This window comes from Sinohyriopsis cumingii, chromosome 3 (assembly GCF_028554795.1).
Source record: "Sinohyriopsis cumingii isolate HCF-2022 chromosome 3, ASM2855479v2, whole genome shotgun sequence".
Classification (NCBI taxonomy): Eukaryota; Metazoa; Mollusca; class Bivalvia; order Unionida; family Unionidae; genus Sinohyriopsis; species Sinohyriopsis cumingii.
Window position 1 is genome coordinate 18122069 of NC_142963.1, and position 25203 is coordinate 18147271.

At 35.3% G+C, this 25203-nt stretch overlaps 1 protein-coding gene across 2 annotated transcripts in view; it reads left to right on the top strand.

The window, feature by feature from the left end:
- Positions 1-6358: 6358 nt before the first annotated feature.
- Positions 6359-25203, top strand: part of LOC149802496 (tachykinin-like peptides receptor 99D) — a 117335-nt gene continuing 98490 nt past the window's right edge. Inside the window, exons 1-2 of one of the 2 annotated variants that reach the window (XM_089951738.1) lie at positions 6359-6434; positions 6617-7349. In XM_089951738.1, coding sequence (XP_089807864.1) covers positions 6919-7349 — 431 coding nt within the window. In that variant the 5' untranslated portion in view covers positions 6359-6434; positions 6617-6918. Of the gene's footprint in view, positions 6508-6616; positions 7350-25203 lie in introns of both variants that reach the window. The other variant, XM_089951739.1, reaches the window with a different exon arrangement.

Consider the following 25203-nt stretch of genomic DNA (forward strand, 5'->3'; position numbering starts at 1 on the left):
TGATCGCAATACAAAGACATTCTCATTCACATCCTTTACCTCAAACAATAAATATCAGCAACGCCAACATTAAATTCACACAATCAGTACGAAACCTAGGTGTTACTCTGGACAGTACTCTCACATTGCACCAACATGTCATGAACATATGCAAGGCTGCAAACCTTGAGCTGAGACTCATCAGCTCAGTTCGCAAATATATTTAAGTTGATGCCACTAAAACACTTGTGTGTTCATTAGTACTTTCAAGACTGGACTATTGTAACTCAATTCTGTCTGGTTCATCTCAATATCTACTCCAGAAACTTCAAAAAGTTCAAAACACGGCTGCTCGGATCATACTTAGAGTACCACGATCAGAGCACACCTCCCCGCTGCTCTGTACCCTACACTGGCTATCCATTCTATCCAGAATCAAACACAAAATTTGTTCTCTGTGCTACATGTCATTGTCGGACTCTAGTGCAACATATCTATCTGACTCACCCATGTGTACACACCAGCAAGATATTTACGCTCCTCTTCTGACAATCGTATACTCATTATTCCCACTATGAAAACAAAGTCATATGGACAGCGTTCTTTTGCATACCAGGGCCCAGCAACGTGGAATGAATTGCCCACTGAACTTAGACACGAAGACAAAGTGATCTCAAACCTCACTTATTTCGACTGCAAGAACAATCTTAAAGACCTAATAATGTTTCCTACCTGAAACATTCTCAGCATTTTTTTTTATTTTTTAATGTTTTTCTAATTTCCTGTTGTTTGTTTTTGTAATAATATTATTATGTTTCTTATCTTATAGGTGTTGTCTAATGTTGTAAAGCGCTTAGAGCTTCTAACGATTAGGCGCTATACAAAGTCCTCATTATTATAATTATTATTATTATTATTATTATTATTATTATTATTATTATTATTATTATTGTTATATGTTTGGTCCTATATATTCCCAGCCATCGCGTTCACCGTAATTGTGTCCGTCCATGTAGGTATATTTGCCTCATGGCACCAGTTACGAGCGTGAGTTACCCGTGAACACCCAATGCATACGTAGGAGAAATATATTCTGCGTAATTAATTCGGAACGGCGATCTGTTAGGAGTGGTAGCTGTTCCCGGCGCATGAGAACCTGTACCATTTGTTGGCCTAGCCTACCATTTTGGTGATTTTTTTATACTTCGTTGGTTGTTTTATTTTCTGTGACGATTTATTTCATGATCTTTAAGATAGTTAACAGTTTCGAAATATCTTTCCATTATTTCTAGCCACGGACATGTATTGGCTGTATTTACTGCATCGAAATGATGCAGTTTGCAAGACACAAATCTCTAAAAAGCGTCAAGCTCTAAACGTTAAACTTCAACGTCAGCATTGACAGTTTGTAACATAGATATGAGAGAGGTATTTTCCTTTGCCAACCTTTTATGACGTACTTGAATAAACCGAGAAAAGAACACAATCCTGCTTTACAGAAATATTGATAATCGCAACTATATATCGAAAACGGCAGCTGCTTGTACCACTTTTATAAGTTTTTGGTATGATTCGGTGGGCTTTCGAACCCGCGACATACCGGTGACGCTCTAACCACTTAGACCACCGGAGCGGTACATATATATGTAAAATGTATACCAGGCTGAGACTGTTGCAGACTCAGAAGTTCATATATATATGATCGCTGTAATTGGTAATGTACACATCACCATCGAAAAATTTGTTGTGAACTGTCTGTTTATTATTCAATGGAATGTGCTTGATTAATTCCATATCAGTTAGATCACAGCTGACACAGAAAGATCGGTGGACTGACGTAAACATAATGCGCCGATGTTTTCAGACCAAACAAGCAAAAGGAATCTTCATGGGCAGCTATCGGCAGAGAAAATTAGTTGGACCAGATAAGAGTTTCGATTTTTGTCTATACAAACATGATATTCCATTAAAAAGACATGTATTTTGCTGAGGGTGACTCCTGGTTCTAATCGATGGTAGGGACTAAGCGTGCTTTGTGCTATAAATAGTGTCCTGCTTGAAACGTATTTGACGGTTGTCGAATGAATTTGCTTCACTTTTTTACACAGACAAGATCACAATACAATTAGAAATAAAATGTATCATGAGACTAAGAATATTGTGATTGCATTTTAGGCAACAGGACAGACCAACACTTCAAGAAAATTTCTGGACACAGAGAATTGAATCGTCTACTCACACTAAAATTTCTAGCGGAATGGTTAGAGTGTTACCAATTATTCGTCGGCATATTCACATGCATACTTTATAAAAGAAACAACCCCCAACCACCCCACAAAAAACAAAACATTAGAACATTTCGCTGCTTGTATCGCCCATATCTCTATCTCACTGTCTTGTTCGTTCACTCTTTCTCACTCATTCAATTGCTAACTCTTAACTTTATATGTAACATTATATGTATGTATGACTGACTGACTGACTGACTGACTGACTTTATTTCCTCTTTAAAAAGAGATTACATCAGATTAAGCAAATTCAGAATAATACAAGATCATAAAATAGAACAGAAAAGTGACAAAGATACAGTAGTAATACAATTGTAATACTGTGTAAGCTACCGTACTGACAAAACGAAATATCTCAATACCTGCAATTATGCAGATCTGCAATCATTTGGCGGAGCATGCCACTGATCTTTTAACAGTTGCTTGATGATGATAATATTTCGAAAAGTTAATACGTCTATAGTGTTATGTGCTTAACATTAAGTCCGAGATAGCAACGAAAATGAAATGTAAAACTTATAACAGTGTAATTCTATATGTAGTTTCTTTTCTTCATATGACGCATGTATTTATGCATATATATACTTGTTTGCGCGTATGCGTGCGTGAATGCATTTATCTATGACTGACTGTCTAAATGACTTAGTAACCTCTACAACAAAGAGTATCTATCAAAATTATATCTGCCTGTATTCATGTTTGTGTGCCTGTCTGACTGGTTGTCTATATGTATGCACGTATGTATGAAGATGCAGTCCTTTACTTACAACATATAGGAACATTTACGCTTTGTTAAATTTTCGGGAATTTAAAACGTAGAAAAATATGTCTGTCTAACTTTTACGATTTTGAAATTAAAATATTTTTTTCTGTCCAGCGATATTTATTACAACGGTGTTGTTTTTTGGTTTATAAATGACTTTATGTATTGTAAACATGTGTGTGCCTCTAAAGTGGATATTTGGTGAAACGTGTGAATGATCAGCTTGTATGTTGGTCTCTATTAGTAGTTGACACGTCCCCAATCAGTATCATCTGTACACAGTATATATTTGCCGATCTTCCAAGAACGTTTGCTCCTTAAATAATATTGTTCATGGGGGATTGCGGTCGATGTGTTTTTAAAGTAACTTAAAAAGTACTGGTATGGAATTTCAAGATATGTTCTTTTTTCTGTCCATTCCTACACATAAATATTTTAACATATATCAGTCTGAATAAGAAGAACGCATTTAGCGGTCTTTATCCTTCTTCCTTAGAAATGCACAGTAGCGAACACAACCTGGCCTTAATGGTATCATTTTGAGATTATTTGGGTTATATATTTTACATATGAAAATAAATGAAGTTGACGTCACGATATATAATATCTTAAAAACGTCATACATCAGGCATATCATTGAACCACTATATGTGACCAGTAAGCTGAGAAGGCCGGATTACAGATGAGTCGGTTTAGGGAAGTTTCAGGGTATTTAATATTTTGAAAACATATATGTGACTTCCCTCATTAGCGCGTAGTTTCCTCTTCTTAACATATCTGTACCTGAAAGACCATCCCCACCCGACACAACAGTTGTTGATAGTGGATTGTTTTAAAACTTAGGCTTTAGAAAAGCCGCATTTAACAGTAAAGAATATGGTTGTGTGAAAACACGGAAGCAGTACCACGGCCACAGGTATATAAATGAGTACAGTTTGGCAGGGACACCAATAAGCTGTAAAGCTTCAGTAGATGAAGATTAAATACGTGCTGCATCGGATCTCTCGGTCAAATCTAGATCTTACTGTTTTAGGCTTAAGTTCCACATTATGAGTACCGAATAATCATGTTAAACCACAGTTAGAATCAAAAACACGTTCTTACAATAAACAGGTTGAATTTACCATACGGGGCACGTAACTGTAAGAAAATAAACACGAAGAAAATATCGCTTGGTGTGTCTGGGAGAGTGAGACGAAACAGGTGATGTCTATTGAGAAAATTGACTTTTGGTTGCCAACAATTGAAGATAATACACTGCACATTGGATTATTTAAATAGTATCATTTTGCCAGCAAAGGAATAATGAAGAGCTTTGTGAAATTGCACCAAGCAGCTCAAAAACCTGGCTGAGTGCCATAACTAAGGAATGTAAAATCACTGCACACACCGATTTGGTTTTAGTTACTGAGGAAGAAGAACGAAACGGAGTTTTTATCTGGTTTTTAAATGTTTTCAGGAGAAAAATATTTCCGGTGATTGCCGTTGGAGATTAAGTCACATTTTTGCAAATCCTTTCAGAACATAAACGATTCAGAATTTTGTACCTGTAGTCATAACATTTACAAAACAAGGGTTGCAAGATATGAGTGATAACAGAGTTTTAATGTATTATCTCCTGCTTGTAATCCCCTTGCGGCAGGATAGATTATTATTATACGGAAAATATGGACTCAAAATTAAACATTTTCTAACCATAGTTTCAATATCTCTAGATAAATAAAGATGTATTCTATACAATTGTGCACATAAAAGGCTTTCCAATTAAGAACAAATAAATGGTTTGTTTCGAGACTGCATTCATACTTTTGAGTAGATGAACGTTGTGATCACATGAAGTAAGCTTCACTTCAGAGTAATTCACTGGATCATGTAATATATCTCTGTGTCAGACAAACATAATGCCATTTTTTTCAAGGGTAACATATCAATTAAAATATGTTAAAAGCAAAATAAATTTAGAGCAGATTTTCAGACGATTATTGAGCGGTTGTGAAACAAATATGCCTTCTTTTAAAATACAGCACAATTATTATGGACTTTTAATGTTATTTTTGAGTAATACTGCTGATTGTATCATGTGGGGGTGGTGAATGATTTAGCATGTGTTTAGAGCCAGATTTACAACCAAATGCGGCATTTAGTTCTTTTAAATCTCTTTCTAACCACTTGTGGCATCTAGTCCTTTAAAAAAATTCTAACCACATGTGACATCTAGTTATTCAAAATCTTTTTTCTAACCACATGTGGCATCTAGTCCTTTTAAATCTTTGTCTAACCACATGTGACATCCATTCCATTTAAATCTTTTAATAACCACATGTGGCATCAAGTCCTTTTTAATCACTTTCTAGCCACATGTGGCATCTAGTCCTTTTAATCTCTTTCTAAGATTGTGGCATCTAGTCCTTTTAAATCTTCGTCTAACCACATGTGGCATCTAGTCCTTTTAAATCTCTTTCTAATATTGTGGCATCTAGTCCTTTCAGATTTCTTTCTAATATTGTCATATAGTCCTTTTAAATCTTTTTCTAGCCACATGTGGCATCTAGTCTTTTTAAATCTCTTTCTAATATTGTGGCATCTAGTCCTTTCAAATTTCTTTCTAATATTGTGTCATATAATCCTTTCAAATCTCTTTCTAACCACATGTGGCATCTAGTCTTTTTAAATCTCTTTATAAGATCGTGGCATCTAGTCCTTTTGAATCTCTTTCTAAGATCCAGCGAAGCAATCGAAAACTTGAATGAATGGAGCTTGAATTTCAATTAGAGTTTTCCAGCTTATTTTTCGTTTCAAATTCGTTACTTTGCATAATTATTGCCGAGAATGATCATGGAACTATTCTGTAATAGATGTAGTCATTGTTTGTTAACTTAAATTTCTGACAACATTCCGAAACACAACGTTAGCTCCGTATCACAAATGCTAACAAACGCAAACCAAATTATCTCGATGATATGTCCTAATTGTCAGTTATAATAAATGATTACTTGTGTCATACCACATTAGGAGACAAGTGATGTACATATTACAATTTAAGATATAATACATTTTATCAAGCTGCTAGCAACATATGCTCAGTGTTTAATTAATGAAAAAATACTGCGCTCAAGCATTCATTAATATTAAAGTTTGATATTTTTCAAGTGTTAGCTATCAACTATATTCTAGACCTGCATCACAGACATAATGGTCAGATGCTTTTAAGTCTTGCACAACAGTGCCGCCTGAAGTTTATCGAAATTAATTAGGGATTCTCAGTGGACGTTGTTAGCCCGTATGTTAACAAGTAGGTCTGTAGCTCTCGCGTCAAGCAGTCAGTCTAAAAAGTCTGAAGCAAGTGAAGAACCGTTCGCAGGCAAGCCGCCGAGAGCGATTGTTTGAGATTAGCAGCGGTAGAGGTACTTTCCAAATTCGGAAACGGAATCATTTTTAGTCACATATATTTTGTCAGAAGGCATCTGGATCATGGAAGTAATGCTATATCGCAAACATGCGTTAATGATACTGAATATTGGATTTTGACAGGCAAATATTTTTTTCTTCAAAATAACGTTCATTTTATTTCTACTTTTTTTTCCAGATCGATTCTGGTGGTCAACATCACTCTACCACTTCAAACTTCACATCTGCATAGAACATATAAATGTTGTAGTGAAAAAAAGGACCTCCAGAACAAGGATCCACGTGTGTGAAAATATTTTATTTCATACTGGTTAAACGATTGACTGGATCTAGTTTGCTAACTTTTTGAGGTGATCGACTATTGTACATTTAAGAGGAATTCCACCCGACATTGTAGTAACACTGGTCTGAAATTTGAAAGGAATACTTGTATTGAGAGGAAAGTATAAATGTCTCTTGTACGAAGTTAAACCAAGAAAGATGAATGAGAGCGTCACTGCATTGAATTCCACCATATTGGATTTGACTACGACTTTTGATGCGTATTCTGTTGCCCAAAATGATTCAGCCGGAAAGGCGACGGAGTTCCATTCCTTCGTTTTGCCATGGTGGCAACAACTGATCTTCATCGTCGCTTTTGCCGTCATTATTTTCATCGCAACAGGAGGAAATGCTGTAGTGATTTGGATTGTGTTGGCACACAAGCGTATGAGAACGGTGACAAACTATTTTCTGGTGAACCTGGCAGTGGCTGACTTTATGATTTCATTGTTCAACACATTGTTTAATTTTGTATTTCTCCTTTATAATGACTGGTATTTTGGAGAACCTTACTGCAAATTCATGATGTTCATTTCCGTATGTACCATATCGGCAAGCGTCCTTACCTTCATGGCTATAGCTGTTGACAGGTAAGTGATCTTCTTTTGTACTTTTTAGTTTTTTATAATTTATTTTCAGTTTTGGAGGTTTTATGAAGGATAGGACAAGGTTGTTGAATGCTTATTATGGGATTTAAAATAAAAGGATTGCTAAATGATTACTAATTTTTTTATATATTTGCAGGTCAAACAACTTGGAAGTCAAAATATTTATTACAGCAATACAATCAAAATCTTGCATCTAAAAACAACGGCGACTGTGTTACTACATAACTCTACATCTAAACAGAACAGCAACTTGGTTACTATATCATACATGAGCAACTTAGTACATAACCCTACATTTGAACACAACATCAACTAGGTTACTACATAACCCTACATTTTTGAACACAACATCAGCTAGTTTATTACATAACCCTACATTTGAACACAACAGCAACTAGGTTACTACATAACCCTACATTTGAACACAACATCAACTAGGTTACTACATAATCCTACATTTGAACACAACAACAACTAGGTTACTAAATAACCCTACTTTTTGAACACAACATCAGCTTGGTTACTACATAACCCTACATTTTGAACACAACAGCAACTTGGTTACTACATAACCCTACATTTGAACACAACAGCAACTAGGTTACTACATAACATTACACCTGAACACAAACCCTAAATTTGAACACAACAGCAACTTGGTTACTACATAACCCTAAATTTGAACACAACACCAACTTGGTTACTACATAACCCTAAATTTGAACACAACATCAACTTGGTTACTACTTAACCCTACATCTGAACAACAGCAATTGGTTACTGTACAACTTGGATTAGAGATCGTCTGAGATGATGTCCATATTTAGAAACTACCTTTTTTACATTTTAAACAGAAAAATCAAATTAAAATTCCTACATACAACATGTCGGTCGGTTAAACTGAGATAGCATCGAATTATGTACTGAGTTAACTGTGCAAACTTTATAATGTGCCTCCATTTCGATACAACCTGCACAATGAAAAGCTAAAGGAATCAGACGATGTCTCAAACGCTACGAGAGGAATTAACATTCTCGACAAAATGATTTACTAATTTATGACTGACATAATTCAGAAATTCTCGTGCTGTCGTTGCGCGAGTATCCAAAATATATATCGCAAATATTTTTTAATCAGCCACGATAGGAAGAAATGATAATATTAATACCAACAGTATTGAAGAATATAAAAGTTTCAGCTTTCAAACCTACCCCATCTATATTCAGTGCGATCTGAAAAAATTAAAGTCTTAAGATTGGTGACAATTTCCACACACAAATATTATGTGTGTGTGTGTGTGTGTGTGTGTGTGTGTTGTTCAAATATAGGGGCCTTGATAGGTTAGTATTAATGATATATACTCTTTTGCGATCCGCGCCATTTAGAAGGTCATTGTGCCTTTATGTGACCTTAACCTGGTCCTGAAACTGCACAGAACCAATTCGCATTTACACTTGGTCCATAAAGTGCACAGCGCCGTAATGTGACCTCTCCTAATCCTGATCAGCAATTTAATACGGTTCAGTAAGGAATCACGACCGTATCTGACCGTAATCCTTATCTCAATCTTATCTGAACCTGACGGTGTCGCTGTGTTACATGGTTCCTTTTTTTTCTCGAGTAGATTCCCATCCCGCGTACTTCCAACTTACTATTAATGTCAGCTTTGAAGCTACGAAAGGAAGGCCATTCAGATAATTTTGAACGACCATTAAATGGTTTCTGCTTATGGTATCGAAACATTGTTCAACAGGAATGAATTTTGCATCGCTCCACAACTCTCGAGGGTATATGCCCTACTATCAAATGTCTATGATTTTCTCCAGATTATCTGCTTTCCTCTCTTCAAGGGAATCACTCGCCTCACCGCACGCGCTGTGACTTTCATGCAGAGCTTATATCGTCAGCTTAGTTGTTAATAAAATTTACTGTTAAAGTGATATATTACCGTCTGTTTCCACTTTACTTATCTTAATATGGGGTAATTTATATTACATATATAAAAGCTTTAAAGAGGCATATTTACTTGAGCTAATCAAACTAGATTTGATTAGCATGCATTAAAACAAACCAAACATGGGCTCTTTCAGTTCTTGGAACAAACTGTCAATCGTAAACAGGAAAACTATTTTCCTATTAATTATATGTTCATATATTGCTAGTAGTAGCTTGAATATTCTTCCGGCAGATCCCAGAGGTGATATATATTTAATTCGTTGTATAATGTTGTATACCAAAACACTGAGATACATGAGCTTTTAAAAATAAGAAATATTTTATTCTGGGTATTGACATTTAAACTATATTTGGCGTATACAAATTTTTTTGATTGTACTGTTTGCATGGCATACAATTGTATATATACAGAATTGCTTATGGGGTCTCTGCTCAGATAGAAAATATATTCCTTGATAACTACTGGGCCTGCACTACCATATCCCTTCCCCTCAACCACTGTCGTGAGATTTGCTTGGGAGCTTCCTATGCCATTTTGTTATCTTCAGATTTATTGTTAAGATAAATAAACAAAACGCTATTAAATGAGATACTACTATCTGGCTGTGGTCAAAACAATTGATTTTATATACATACATCCTACAGTTATGAAACATTTTACCTTGCTATGTTTATGCTTAAAAGCTCCTATGCAGTCATATTATTACCGTCAGTGGCGATTTAAAATGAGTTTTAAAATATGATAAAAAAAATTCGTATATTGGTTAGCTATGACTTCATTACTTTGTGAGACTTGGAGAAAAGCACCTGTGGTTTAACTGATGAGGCATTGGAAGAAAATTGACTTTTTCTTTCTTGAAGAAAAGCTTTTCTTTTCTTTAAAAAAAAAACTGTGCATACAAAACCTGTATGAACATTAATTTAAATATTAGACGCACAAAACTGCGTAACAAGTCTAGTCATACATATCAAGGAAGCTTCAGCAGTTTTTTTTGTGTGTGTTATTAATTGACAGGGATTCCAAGCTCCATGTCTGTTTGTCTTTACGACATGCAATACACACCCGTGTATGTTTGTCGGCACGGATTCTACGCCCGTGTCTGTTGATCCACACGTCATGACTTCCATACGCATAGTAACAATAAATGAACCGTAATATATCATCGCTGTGTCAAAACGCTTAAACGCCTCCTCGTTACAATACTTATCCCTCCTGAAAGAGACAGCTAAGAAAGGAAATTTAGAGTAAGTTCAAGATGAGTAAATGTAAGTGTATGTATTGCCGTTTTTAATACGAGCTAAAGAAGACATGTTTATGGCCTGTCATCAGAATGATCTCTGTTGGTGGAAGCCCGACTATGATCTGATTCATACAGTGTATGTTTTGTATTGCTAGCCAACCACTGTGTCAAAACAGTAAACGGGGAACATATGAAAGCAGCTGTTGTGTAACAGTCCATTTAGCCAACGAAAATAGTACTTTTCTCGTTGACTTGGCGTACAGGCTCTGATGCTCTTATTATCTTACATAAACCCGATTTTGCATTTTTTCTCCAATTTTGTGTTTTGACTGACTTGTAAAATTTTACGTCTCTGATAAATATGCGACAGCCCTTGGCAGCAGTGTGCTTTACAAAATGTTTGAATGGTATGGATGATGCACGTTGACGTCGGTGAGAGAGGAGTTAAAAAAGACAATACTAAATTATCTTTGCGAAATAAAGGAGTTAGTCGATAAGTAAGTAGCTGTTAGGCATGATCGGGATTTTGTATTCGCAAATGGAAAATCGTATTTTCTCGTATCTGCATAAAACTAAAATAATCATGTTGCCACAATTAACTGAGTGATTATTTTCTGAAATTATTTTTCAAGAGATTAATATCCTTAAAGTCATATAATTCATACGATTCAGCAATTCATTCTTACATTTAATTAGAGATTTACTGGGTGGGGCAATTTAGTAAAAGATTTGGACATCCTTAGAAACGATTTAAGCTGTTTAGCTCGGAAATATGCAAGATTCCCGTTGAATATATGTCGTCCTAGACAAATATTTTTGTTTGATAAGTCTTATAAGTGAAACGAATATCCTTATACTTTAAAATGGGCTCAATTTGTTACTAAGCCCATACAGGGCGGAGAGAGAGAGACGTATGTGGCTAGTTTTTGCGTGTGTGTGTAGTGATATATGCAAGATTTTCTAGAAGTGAAATGTTCTATTATTTATTTCATTCAGACAACCTTTACCTAAAATATTACTTGGAAGGAACAAAGTGAGAGAATTATCATGGTCTAAATAACGTTGTATCGTTCTTAGTTTATAACATTCAGTTTTGCTGTGACAATTAGCAATAAGATTTAGAATATTGCATTTGTCGCAATAGAACATGTAATGCAGGGTTCGGCAACCTATTTTGCATAGCGTACCACTTTTTCCGGATTAATTACAAAATGAACGACCGCGTGCAAACAGTAAGAGGGCAATACTGTTAAAATCAAGATTTTTGGCTGTCACACAAACCTCTTGACGTGTCATCTTGTGGCACGCGTGCCGTAGGTTGCCGACATTGATCTAATGCAATACTTTAAAAAGGTATTCTTTCTTATTAACACACACACACACACACACACACACACACACACACACACACACATCTCTTCATTTTCTAATCATTTAATTGTAAAAATCCAGAACCTTTTTATTGAGGTGATTATTATAAATTCATCTCAAGTCTATCTCTTTGTGACCATATATTTCATATATGTTAACAAAATAAGGCAACTATTATCTTTTCGTTTAAGGTTTAAATAAGAAACTGTCCTCACAGTAGTTTTTTTTATAAATTAATTGTCTTGTAATGAGTGAAAAAAAATAAAATGACAATAAGATGCACATTTTGTATTTACTTATCAAGTTCATTGTTCCATGTGAAGCATGCCATTTGTAAATATTAGGAGAGTTTCATTAAACCACACAAGACAGGAGGTTTTATTAAACCACACTAGTCAGGAGATTTTATTAAACCACACTAGCCAGGATGCTTCTTTAAACCACACTAGCCAGGAGGTTTCATTAAACAACACTAGTCAGGAGGCTTTATGAAACCACACTAGTCAGGATATTTTATTAAAGCCACATTAGTCAGGACCTTTTATTAAAGCCACTTTGTCAGGAGGTTTTATAAAAGCACATTAGTCAGGATGTTTTATTAAACCATTAGTCAGTAGGTTTCATTAAACCACACTAGTCAGGAGGTTTCATTAAACCACACTAGTCAGGAGGTTTCATTAAACCACACCAGTCAGGAGGTTTGATTAAACCACACTACTCAGGATTCAGGATGCTTCATTAAACCACACAAGTCAGGATGTTTCATTAAACCACACTAGTCAGGAGGTTTTATTAAAGCACACTACTCAGGAGGTTTTATTAAACCACACTAGTGAGGAGGTTTTATTAAACCGCACTAGTCTGGAGGTGTCATTAAACCACACTAGTCAGGAGGTTTCATTAAACCATATTAGTCAGGAGGTTTTATTAAACCACATTAGTCAGGAGGTTTCATTAAACCACACTAGTCAGGAGGTTTTATTAAATCACACTAGTCAGGAGGTTTCATTAAACTACACTAGTCAGGAGACTTTATTAAACCACACTAGTCTGGAGGTTTCATTAAACCACACCAGTCAGGAGGATTCATTAAACCACACTACTCAGGATGCTTCATTAAACCACACAAGTCAGGATGTTTCATTAAGCCACACTAGTCAGGAGGTTTTATTAAAGTACACTTCTCAGGAGGTTTTATTAAACCACACTAGTCAGGACGTTTTATTAAGGCGACACAAGTCAGGAGGTTTTATTAAATCCATACTAGTCAGAAGGTTTTATTAAAGCCATACCAGTCCGGCTGTTTTATTAAACCACACTAGTCAGGAGCTTTTATTAAACCACACTAGTCAGGAGGTTTCATTAAACCACACTAGTCAAGAGCATTCATTAAACCACACAAGTCAGGATGTTTCATTAAACCACACTAGTCAGGAGATTTTATTAAACCACACTAGTCAGCAGGTTTTATTAAACCACACTAGTCAGCAGGTTTCATTAAACCACACTAGTCAGGAGCCTTTATTAAACCACACTAGTCTGGAGGTTTCATTAAACCACACTAGTCAGGAGGTTTCATTAAACCGCACTAGTCAGGAGGTTTCATTAAACCGCACTACTCAGGATGCTTCATTAAACCACACAAGTCAGGATGTTTCATTAAACCATACTAGTCAGGAGGTCTTATTAAAGCACACTACTCAGGAGGTTTTATTAAACCACACTAGTCTGGAGGTTTCATTAAACCACACTAGTCAGGAGGTTTCATGAAATAACACTAGTCAGGATGTTTTATTAAACCACACTAGTCAGAAGCTTTTATTAAACCACACTAGTCAGGAGGTTTTATTAAATCACACTAGTCAGGATGTTTCATGAAATAACACTAGTCAGGATGTTTTATTAAATCACACTAGTCAGGAGGTTTTATTCAGGCCACACTAGTCAGGAGGTTTTATTAAAGCCATGCTAGACAGAAGGTTTTATTAAAGCTATACTAGTCAGGATGTTTTATTAAACCACACCAGTCAGGAGCTTTTATTAAACCACACTAATCAGGAGGTTTCATTAAACCAAACTAGTCAGGAGGTTTCATTAAACCACACTAGTCAAGTGGTTTCATTAAACCACACTAGTCAGTAGGTTTCATTGAACCACACTACTTAGGAGGTTTTATTAAACCACACTAGTCAGGAAGTTTTATTAAAGATACACTAGTCAGGAGGTCTTATTAAAGCCATGCTAGTCAGAAGGTTTTATTAAAGCCATACTAGTCAGAAGGTTTTATTAAATCACACTAGTCAGGAGGTTTTATTAAACCACACTAGTCAGGAGGTTTCATTAAACCACACTAATCAGGAGGCTTTATTAAACCACACTAGTCTGGAGGTTTCATTAAACCACACCAGTCAGGAGGTTTCATTAAACCACACTACTCGGGATGCTTCATTAAACCACACAAGTGAGGATGTTTCATTAAACCACACTAGTCAGGAGGTTTTATTAAAGCCACACTAGTCAGGAGGTTTTATTAAAGCCATGTTAGTCAGAAGGTTTTATTAAAGCCATACTAGTCAGGACGTTTTATTAAACGACACTAGTTAGGAGCTTTTATTAAACCACACTAGTCAGGAGGTTTCATTAAACCACACTAGTCAGGAGGTTTCATTAAACCGCACTAGTCAAGTGGTTTCATTAAACAACACTAGTCAGGGTGTTTCATGAAACCACACTAGTCAGGAGGTTTCATTAAACCACACTAGTCAGGAGGTTTCATTAAACCACACCAGTCAGGAGGTTTGATTAAACCACACTACTCAGGATTCAGGATGCTTCATTAAACCACACAAGTCAGGATGTTTCATTAAACCACACTAGTCAGGAGGTTTTATTAAAGCACACTACTCATGAGGTTTTATTAAACCACACTAGTCAGGACGTTTTATTAAGGCCACACTAGTCAGGAGGTTTTATTAAATTCATACTAGTCAGAACGTTTTATTAAAGCCATACCGGTCAGGCTGTTTTATTAAACCACACTAGTCAGGAGCTTTTATTAAACCACACTAGTCAGGAGGTTTCATTAAACCACACTAGTCAGGAGGTTTCATTAAACCACACTAGTCAAGAGGTTTCATTAAACAACACTAGTCGAGATGTTTCATGAAACCACACTAGTCAGGAGCTTTTATTAAACCACACTAATCAAGAGGTTTTATTAAACCACACTAGTCAGGAGGTTTCATTAAACCACACTAATCAGGAGGCTTTATTAAACCACACTAGTCCGGAGGTTTCATTAAACCACACTAGTCAGGAGGTTTCATTAAACCACACTAGTCAGGAGGTTTCATTAAACCACGCTACTCAAGATGCTTCATTAAACCACACAAGTCAGGATGTTTCATTAAACCACACTAGTAAGGAGGTTTTACTAAATAACACTAGTAAGGAGGTTTTATTAAACCACACCAGTCAGGAGGTTTCATTAAACCACACTACTCAGGATGCTTCATTAAACCACACAAGTCAGTATGTTTCATTAAACCACACTAGTCAGGAGGTTTTATTAAAGCACACTACTCAGGAGGTTTTATTAAACCACACTAGCCAGGACGTTTTATTAAGGGCACACTAGTCAGGAGGTTTTATTAAATCCATGCTAGTCAGAAGATTTTATTAAAGCCATACCAGTCAGGATGTTTTATTAAACCACACTAGTCAGTAAGTTTCATTAAACCACACTACTCAGGAGGTTTCATGAAACCACATTAGTCAAGAGGTTTCATTAAACCACACTAGTCTGGATGTTTTATGAAACCACACTAGTCAGGAGCTTTTATTAAACCACACTAGTCAGGATGTTTCATGAAATCACACTAGTCAGGATGTTTTATTAAACCACACTAGTCAGGAGCTTTTACTAAACCAATAGTCAATAGGTTTCATTAAACCAAACTAGTCATGAGGTTTTATTAAATCACACTAGTCAGGAGGTTTTATTAAAGCCACACTAGTCAGGAGGTTTTTTTAAAGCCATGCTAGTCAGAAGGTTTTATTAAAACCATCCTAGACAGGATGATTTATTAAACCACACTAGTCAGTAGGTTTCATTAAACCACACTAGTCAAGTGGTTTCATTAAACAACACTAGTCAGGATGTTTCATGAAACCACACTAGTCAGGAGGTTTCATTAAACCACACTAGTCAGGAGGTTTCATTAAACAACACTAGTCAGGATTTTTCATGAAACCACACTAGTCAGGAGCTTTTATTAAACCACACTAGTCAGGAGGTTTCATTAAACCACACTAGTCAGGAGGTTTCATTAAACCACACTAGTCAGTATGTTTCATTGAACCACACTACTCAGGATGTTTTATTAAACCACACTAGTCAGGAGGTTTTATTAAAGCCATACTAGTCAGGAGGTTTTCTTAAAACCATGCTAGTCAAAAGGTTTTATTAAACGACACTAGTCAGGAGGTTTTATTAAAGCCACACTAGTCAGGAGGTGTTATTAAAGCCATACTAGTCAGAAGGTTTTATTAAAGCCATATTAATCAGAAGCTTTTATTAAAGCCATACTAGTCAGAAGGTTTTATTAAACGACACTAGTCAGGAGGTTTTATTAAAGCCACACTAGTCAGAAGGTTTTATTAAAGCCATACTAGTCAGAAGGTTTTATTAAACGACACTAGTCAGGAGGTTTTATTAAAGCCACACTAGTCAGGAGGTTTTATTAAAGCCATGCTAGTCAGAAGGTTTTATTAAATTCAGACTAGTCAGGAGGTTTTATTAAACCACACTAGTCAGGATGTTTTATTAAAGCTACTAGCATTAAGATATATATATATATATATATATATATATATATATATATATATATATACTAGCATTAAGAGATATATATATATATATATATATATATATATATATATATATATATATATATATATATATATATATATATATATATATATATATATAATAGGTTGGCACTAAATGTCTCATAAGAAGCCCAAAAGAAGTAATATATACTATTTTAATGAAGCTGAAAAAGAAGACAAATGTCAATTTTAAGGTCTAATATTGCTAATATAGTAAATATTTTAACATACCGAAAAATGAAATAAATTAATATTTGTTTTCATTGATACATGTATATGTGGCAGTTGTGACAATAACGTACCTCTCGATTGATCAACAATATATTGTTCTGGCTAATAATAAACTCCTAGGATAACCAAATATCGTGACCGGTTTTTGGTTTTGCGCTACCTGGCTACGATTCCTCCTTGCAATGAATGTTTACGGCGGGTACTTAAGTGGAACTGAAAATAAGTCCAGCCGGGGAAACATTATAACACGAAAACGTATCATTAACCATTAACTTTACTATCACAATGGTTCCAGACAAATATTTTTTTTATACTTTACACAGCTAAACTCAATTTGAAACTTTTTAAAATGCCTTTTCATAAAATGTATTGATTATTTTTTTTGTAATTTATGGAATTGAGTCATTGATTACTAACGGAAACGGCAGTGAGATTGAAACAGACATTAATATATAAATGATATTTTCTATTTATAATGCTTGGATATCGGAGATGTATTATCATTATATTTTTGGAATGCATATAGTAAAATTATAGTACATATATTCATAATGCTCAGTGAAATGTTATTACTGGGCAAAATACTGGGCATTATTATAGAGCATGTCCTTTATTTTATAGGCATCTGTAGCGACGTATCGTCAAATGATTATCTTCGTTGAGTTTTCATTTTGTAGATGCTTCCGTTTACCTGGTATATTTCGTGGTATTATATTCCTCTATTAGAAAAAACTAAACCTCAATCTTAAAACACAATTATGGTCACTTTAGACTGGCATCACTAGTCGTTCCTCCAGACTGTTTATAATTATTCCAGTTTACATATATCAAACCAAACATACAGAAATAGTATCAAAATAATAAATTTTACGCTCTTTCCTAAGACATTTGGCTCCTAGCAAGACATAGTGCGATAAGTATGCTGTTAGGGCAATTGAAGTTATTATTCAAATTGACGTTTTATCAGTGGCCAGTAATTAAAGGGATTATTGTCTTATGAAGAAAGTACGATGAGATTATGACGATTCTCGGAGAAAGGCGCGCAGTTTTATTAGCCTGTCTGCACCATGATTATCTTATAACTATCAGGGTTTCAAGTTAGCCAAGCTGTTTTTTTAATGAGGATTCCTCGCTCAAATAATCGATATTCAAGGCTGTGTGCGTCCTGCAACTTTCCATTAATGGAGAGATGATTGCTTTTAAATACAGTTTATCTGTGAATCGAAAATTCCATATAGTGGAATAGGCGTTCACAATGAAAAGATAAAGTATGTTGGAAAAGGCACAACATCCGGAAATGCAATATGCATGCCCCAAGTATGTGCCTGATCAGTTGGCCTTCGACCAATCTACTGAGTTCTGTAGAAGAGGAGATCTCATCTCATTTAATTATTATTATTATCCAGTGAACGTTTGGGTTTTAATATACGTGTTTCTATATAGTTTTACTTTTCTATTTAACTAAGATTGTTTTTTCTTAAGGTAAATACATAGCACCAATTATTCTAATCCATTACACCACCATTTACTTGGGATGCTCATACAATGAATTTAAACAAAAAATAATAAAATTATACGTTCCCTTTTTATAACATGTCACGTGATACTGGGCTATAAACTATTAACCATCATTACTGAGCGTGTCCAATATTTCACTGACATCAACTTGTGCTTAATATTAAATGTTTCTCATCGTTGAAGTTGTCTGTAGATGGTTTCGTTCCTCTGTAATAGTTTGCATTATATTTGTATCTTTATAATTTATTCGTAGATGTAATTTCTAACACACAATAGTTAGCCACATTTATAGCGAGTTACTTGTTATCATCAGTAGGGTTTGACGACTGTTTATGATGTTTCTATTTTGAATGAAACAAAAGAAACCTATCCAAAAGAATACTCTTAACGTTCCTTCAAAAGAACATTGTTTCAAGAAAGACATGGGGCAATAGACATACTGCCATGGTAAATAAATTTATTATTTAAATCGACGGCGTAACCATATTGTTTCGATGGGCATTACTTAAAAGAATGATACATGGTGTTTAGTACCTGTCTGAACAATGATTTCTTACCAAGCACAAAAAGCAGGGACTCCTGTTAACTGCCTAGTTTTGTTAAAGTAGTCAGGGCTATGTTCGTCCTGCAACTTTGCGCTACAGGTTAGGTGTATGTTTTTATATGTGAATATGATCTTTCGAAGTGCTAATTGGTGGAATTGTTACAAGATACATCTTTATGGAATAAGGAAGCGCATGTTTGTATAGAACAGGTAAGCAAATAATTGTATCGAATAGGTAAGCACATACTACTTTGTAGCATTTTGCGCTTAAGAACTGACTTAAATTTGGTATCAAAAGATATCGGTTATGGGTTATTATTATTTTTTTAATGAAACTCCTCTTTTTACAATAAATGTATTTCTCATATCTTCTTTTTGTTGCAGAATATTTATTTCCTGCTTTGTGCGGGTTTTATTTATAATCAGTACAAAATTGAGCAATTAATGATTTACCATCAGTACAAAAAAGCAATTAAGACGCACACACAGTACAAAATGACTTAAGATTGACTATCAGTACAAACGAACAATTAAGATGTACAATCAGTACTAAATAACTGAAGATCGACCATCAGTACAACATGAGCAATTGATGATTTTCCATAGCTACTATTTACAATTAAGGATTAGAACAGAAGACGACGGCTTGTACAGTCCTACTCCTTTCATTGTCCGGAGTAAATTGTTTCATAGTAAAATAGTTCATACGTTGAATACAGATATGAAAATGTACGATAGTAATTATTCCAAGCATTTTCACTGTGGCAAAGAAAGCTTAGAACATCAAGAAAAAAATGCATGTAAAGTGTGAACAAGAGAGAAATAAGAACTAATAAAATAGAAGGGAAGATACATACATATATATATATATATATATATATATATATATATATATATATATAGAGAGAGAGAGAGAGAGAGAGAGAGAGAGAGAGAGAGACAGACAGACAGACAGACAGACAGACAGACAGAGAGAGAGAGACAGAGAGAGAGAGAGAGAGAAATGATGTCAACTGGGTTATGATTTAAAAATGACCTTATTAAATTAGTTGAATAATCTCCAGCTTTGGCGAGCGAAAGCAGTACATTATTCCACCCGTTTAATAAATTTAATATTAAATCATACCCTTTTTGAGATTCTTTATATCACATTGTTTTTATTTCAGTGGAAATTATTTAGATAGAAAGAAGAACGAATAAATTCGTTCATTCTGACAGACGATGCACCTTTCATTTTTTGTGCATAAAAAATAGTCCCAAACAAAGCTAAACTATTATTAACTTCCAAAAGCAGATTATACATTTCATATATATATATATATATATATATATATATATATATGTGTGTGTGTGTGTGTGTGTGTGTGTGTGTGTGTGTGTGTGTATGTGTGTAATAGAGAGAGAGGAAAACTTTTTTTAGGGTGAAGTGTTTATAAAATCATCCATGTATGAGGACTTATACTACTAAGTGAATATCTTGTTTCTTTTCTGTTTTGTCGTTTTTAAAACCAGTTATGTACAGCTTCAAGATACGATTAATAACTTCACATGATAAGGACACATCCCATATAAGACGGTATCTAGGACAGGCATGGACAACTTCCTTTTAGTGAACAGGCCGGATAATTGATTTTGTAAAGCCCCACCCTGTGATGTAGTTGTTGTTGTTGTTGTTCTAGGCTTTAACGCCATTTTTCAGCACAAGATAGGCTATACATGGCAGCCAGTATAACTGGTGGAGGAAGAACCCTGGAAAACCCAGGGAAGAACCACCGACCGACGAGAAGCTACTGGCAGGCTTTCTCACGTACCTACGCTAGCCGAGCCTTGGACTCGAACCTACGCAGACAGAGGTGAGATGGCCGTGATCCGTAACGGTGAGCGCTTTAGACCACTCGGCCACTCGCCCCCCCCCCCCCCCCATGATGTAAATTAGCTGATTAGACCAGCTCATGTACTAGTTCGGGCCCGCGGGAAATATTGTGCCCACCTCTGTTATAGAGTTACGTTGCATAGATATCTTTAGTACTCACACGGAAAGAAATACGTGCTGCGTGTTGTTTTCAAGGACATATGTACATAAGAGTGAATCATGAACTATGAATAAGAGCTAAAGTGAATAACAGTTTGTCCGAACTCGAGATTGAATAATATATAATCTCTTAGTTTCTCATTAGTAGATTCCGGGAAAATACACCTTTTTATTATTCAAAATTTGTTACAGATGTTAACGGTGTCAGATTAACTAGTATCAGTAGGTAAGTATTGCATTTCCAACAAATAAAACTAGTATCATAGTCATCTGGCATCTGCTACAAATAGAGCCAGTGTCACAGTCGTCTGGTATCTTCGACAAATACAACCAGTGTGAAAGACATATAGCATTTCATACAAGTATAACCAGTATCACAGGCAACCGATATTATATTAAAAATACAGACACTTTCATACTCACTTAGCATTTCTAACAAATAAAGCCAGTATCACCGGCATCCGATATTTCATGCAGGCAGTATCACTCTTTCTTGCATTTCCAACAAATACATCTAGTATCACAGTTACCCAGTATTTCCAACAAATACAGAATCACATTCGTTTGACATGTCTAGAAGTACAACCAGTACCACAGGCGTCTGCTATTTGCAACAAATACAACCAGTACCACAGTCGTCTGGTATATCGAGAATACAACCAGTAGCACATCCATCTGATTTTTTCTACAAATCCAGTCGGCATTACAGTCATAGGGTATTTCTTACAAATACAGCTATTACCACAGTTATCGGTGCTTTCCAACAACTGCAGATGGTAATAATATCGTCTTGCATTTCCTGAAAATACAGACAAAATCATATTCATCTGGTATATGCTGCAGCTAACACCACAGTCGTCAAATGTTTCTTATAAATACAACCAGTAAAACAGTCATAGGGTATTTCCTACAAATACAACCAGCATTACTGTCATTTGCTATTTCCTGCAAATACAGCCAGAATAACAATAGTCTGATATTTCCTACAACCAGTGTCCCAGTCATCTGGTAATAAATACAACCGGTATCACAGCTGTCTTGTATCCATTATCAGTCAACTGGTGTTTCCAACAAATACCAACAGTATCACAGTCATCTGTTATTACCTACAAGAAGTATAACAGGTGAATGATGTTTCAAACAAATACACCCAGTATCCCAATCACCTGGTATTTCCTTCAAATACATCCAGTATCACAGTTGTCTAGTATTTCCTAATATTACAAACAATACCACGGTCATCTCGTAATTCCCAAATATACAGTCAGTATAACAGCCATCTAATATTTCCTACAGCTAGTATCACAGTCATGTCTTTCAACATTTCAATTTTTTTAAAAACTATATACAAATAATATGCCTTGTCTGCATATATAATGTTTTATTTCTAGTTCTAATATATCCAACAAAATTGAAATAAAAACAATGGATGAAAAATGCCCTCAAGAATGAAAACACTTACAGTAAGCAATGTGAAGAACAATCACTTTATTCTGCACGTTCGTGACTTAATCTCGCCCACATAAATATGAATGCAATGTTAGCATAGCAACTCACGTTTGACATGAAAGGTGATGATGACAATCTAAGGAAAAGCCTGGCGAAAACTGGGCTTGACATTATAACTTATGAATGAAATTACTAGGTTTCCATTATTATATTTCCTTCAGGATTTTCATTACAAGAAATTAGGAATTCAAAATCTCATGTGTAATGACAAAAAAGTCTTATCAAAGTAATAAAAAAGGAAAGCCAACATGTTTAGTAAAATCAACATATAGAGTTTTCAAACAAATAAACTCGAGGTATTTAATGTGTGCCAATAGCCTTGAATGCGCTTATCTGCCAACAGTCTTGATGTATCACAATTATATTATCCAGAATGTCATTAAATAAAATTGCAATTGTCATAAAAAATGTTTCAGTCCAAAATTTCAGAAATCACTTTGTAATTCAAAAACGTTTTTAATTTCCATAAATAATTCTTTAAAGTTATATATGAACCGAACTATAGGCGATGACACGAAACGGATATTAAACTAGGATTGAATAATTGTTTAATTATCCTTCCTAATATACACACTGCCCCCTGACTTATGTCACACCAACAAGCCTCTAAATTAGGTCAAGTCAATTTATTTAAATTTTAGCAAGCAGCCGAATAAAAATCAGGCAGAACATGACAAAACCAATGTTTTGAACTCACATCCAAGTAAACATGTTTTCAAATGATAATTATCTTAAAGTAATATCTATAACCACTGACATAAATTTAAATTCATCTTGTGTATATTAGTATTTGTAATATTTCAATTATGTGTACCTTCTTGTAGCCAAGGGGCAACATCTGTTTCCCTTGTAGCCAATGGGCAACAACCGTTTCCCTTGTAGCCAATGGGCAACAACTGTTTCCCTTGTAGCCTATGGGCAAAAACTGTTTACCTTGACTGTTTGCCATATTACAATTACTTACATTTAAGTCTGACTGTTAAAAGCTGTTAAAACAACAAAAACATAATTACAGAAAATATTGTTTGTACATGGAGTTTTTGCCTATTTTTTCATTCCAGTTTTGTGCTACCTTATAATTGTATTTCTCATTGAAAAATTGTGGGCTACAAAAGTTTCTTGTCTTATACAATAGGTTCCCTTTTGGTAGCCTATCGACCTACTACACATGTCAAACATTTGTCTCAACCGGTGCCACATCAAGCGAACGCTTACTCAGTCTTGTATTCCTCTGGTAACCCTCCCCTAAAGTCATAGCACCTAATCCTGAAAATACTTACTCTCTCGTCACAAGGAGGAAACTTGGATTTAATAGGCATATATGAGCTTTATTCAGACGTCTAATAAATACACTGGACAACAAATTTTTACAAAAGTCATGTTACTGAAATAAAATTAGTCAATTCTTATCAATTTTTATGTGCTGAACACGAATATGACAGTCAAATTGCAAAATTGGCTCTAGTTTTTTTGTAATCTGCAAGAAATTAATGTTTACATAACGAAATGCATTCCAATAGTAAAAGGTCAACTGTAATAGCCTACCTATAAAAAATCAAGTCATTGACTACATCTTAGATTTCTTCGCCTGTCTCTTGTACAGCTGTTCGGGGGCATCTCTGAGGAGTGTCCAGCAGTAGTCAGCCAGCATTGTAGTGGACCATTTTCCCTGGTATCTTTGTTCCATTGTTGCGATATCTTGATGAAAACGTTCGCCGTGTTCATCACTAACAATACCACAGTTGCTAGGAAAGAAATCCAAATGGGAATGAAGGAAGTGAATCTTTAGAGACATATTGCAGCCAAGTTTCTTATACTTCATCAACATGTCTTCTACTAGTTCCTTATAGTTTTCTGCCCTAACATTTCCGAGGAAGTTTGTAGAAACTAGGCGAAAAGCATTCCATGCTTGTTTCGCGTCACCTTCCAGCAAGTTGTTGAACCGGTCATCTTTGAAAAGCTCTCGAATCTGAGGACCCACAAAAACTCCCTCTTTAATCTTTGCTTCGCTGAGTCGAGGGAATTTTTCATGCAGGTATCGGAATGCTGGCAAAGTCCGGTCAATGGCTTTCACGAAATTCTTCATCAAACCTAGTTTGATGCGAAGGGGTGGTAGCAAGATTTTCTGAGCCTCAACCAGAGCTGGGTGTTGGATATTCTTCTCTCCAATGGCTACATTCTGCCTGTGAGTCCATTCCTTCCTCATGTAGTGCATTTCCCTTGCTCGGCTATCCCACTCGCATAAGAAACACATGTATTTTGTATATCCTTGCTGCAGTCCCATTAAAAGGGCAACTACCTTCAAATCACCACAGAGGTGCCAGCTGTACTTGTTATACTCAATGGAATTCAGTAGCTGCCTTAAGTTATCGTATGTCTCTTTCATGTGGACAGCATACGCTACTGGAATAGATGGAAGAATGTTTCCATTGTGCAAAAGCACAGCCTTGAGACTCAGTTTCGAAGAGTCCACAAATAGTCTCCATTCTTGTGGGTCATGAGTGATTTTTAAAGCATTCATGAGGCCCTCAATATCGGAACAG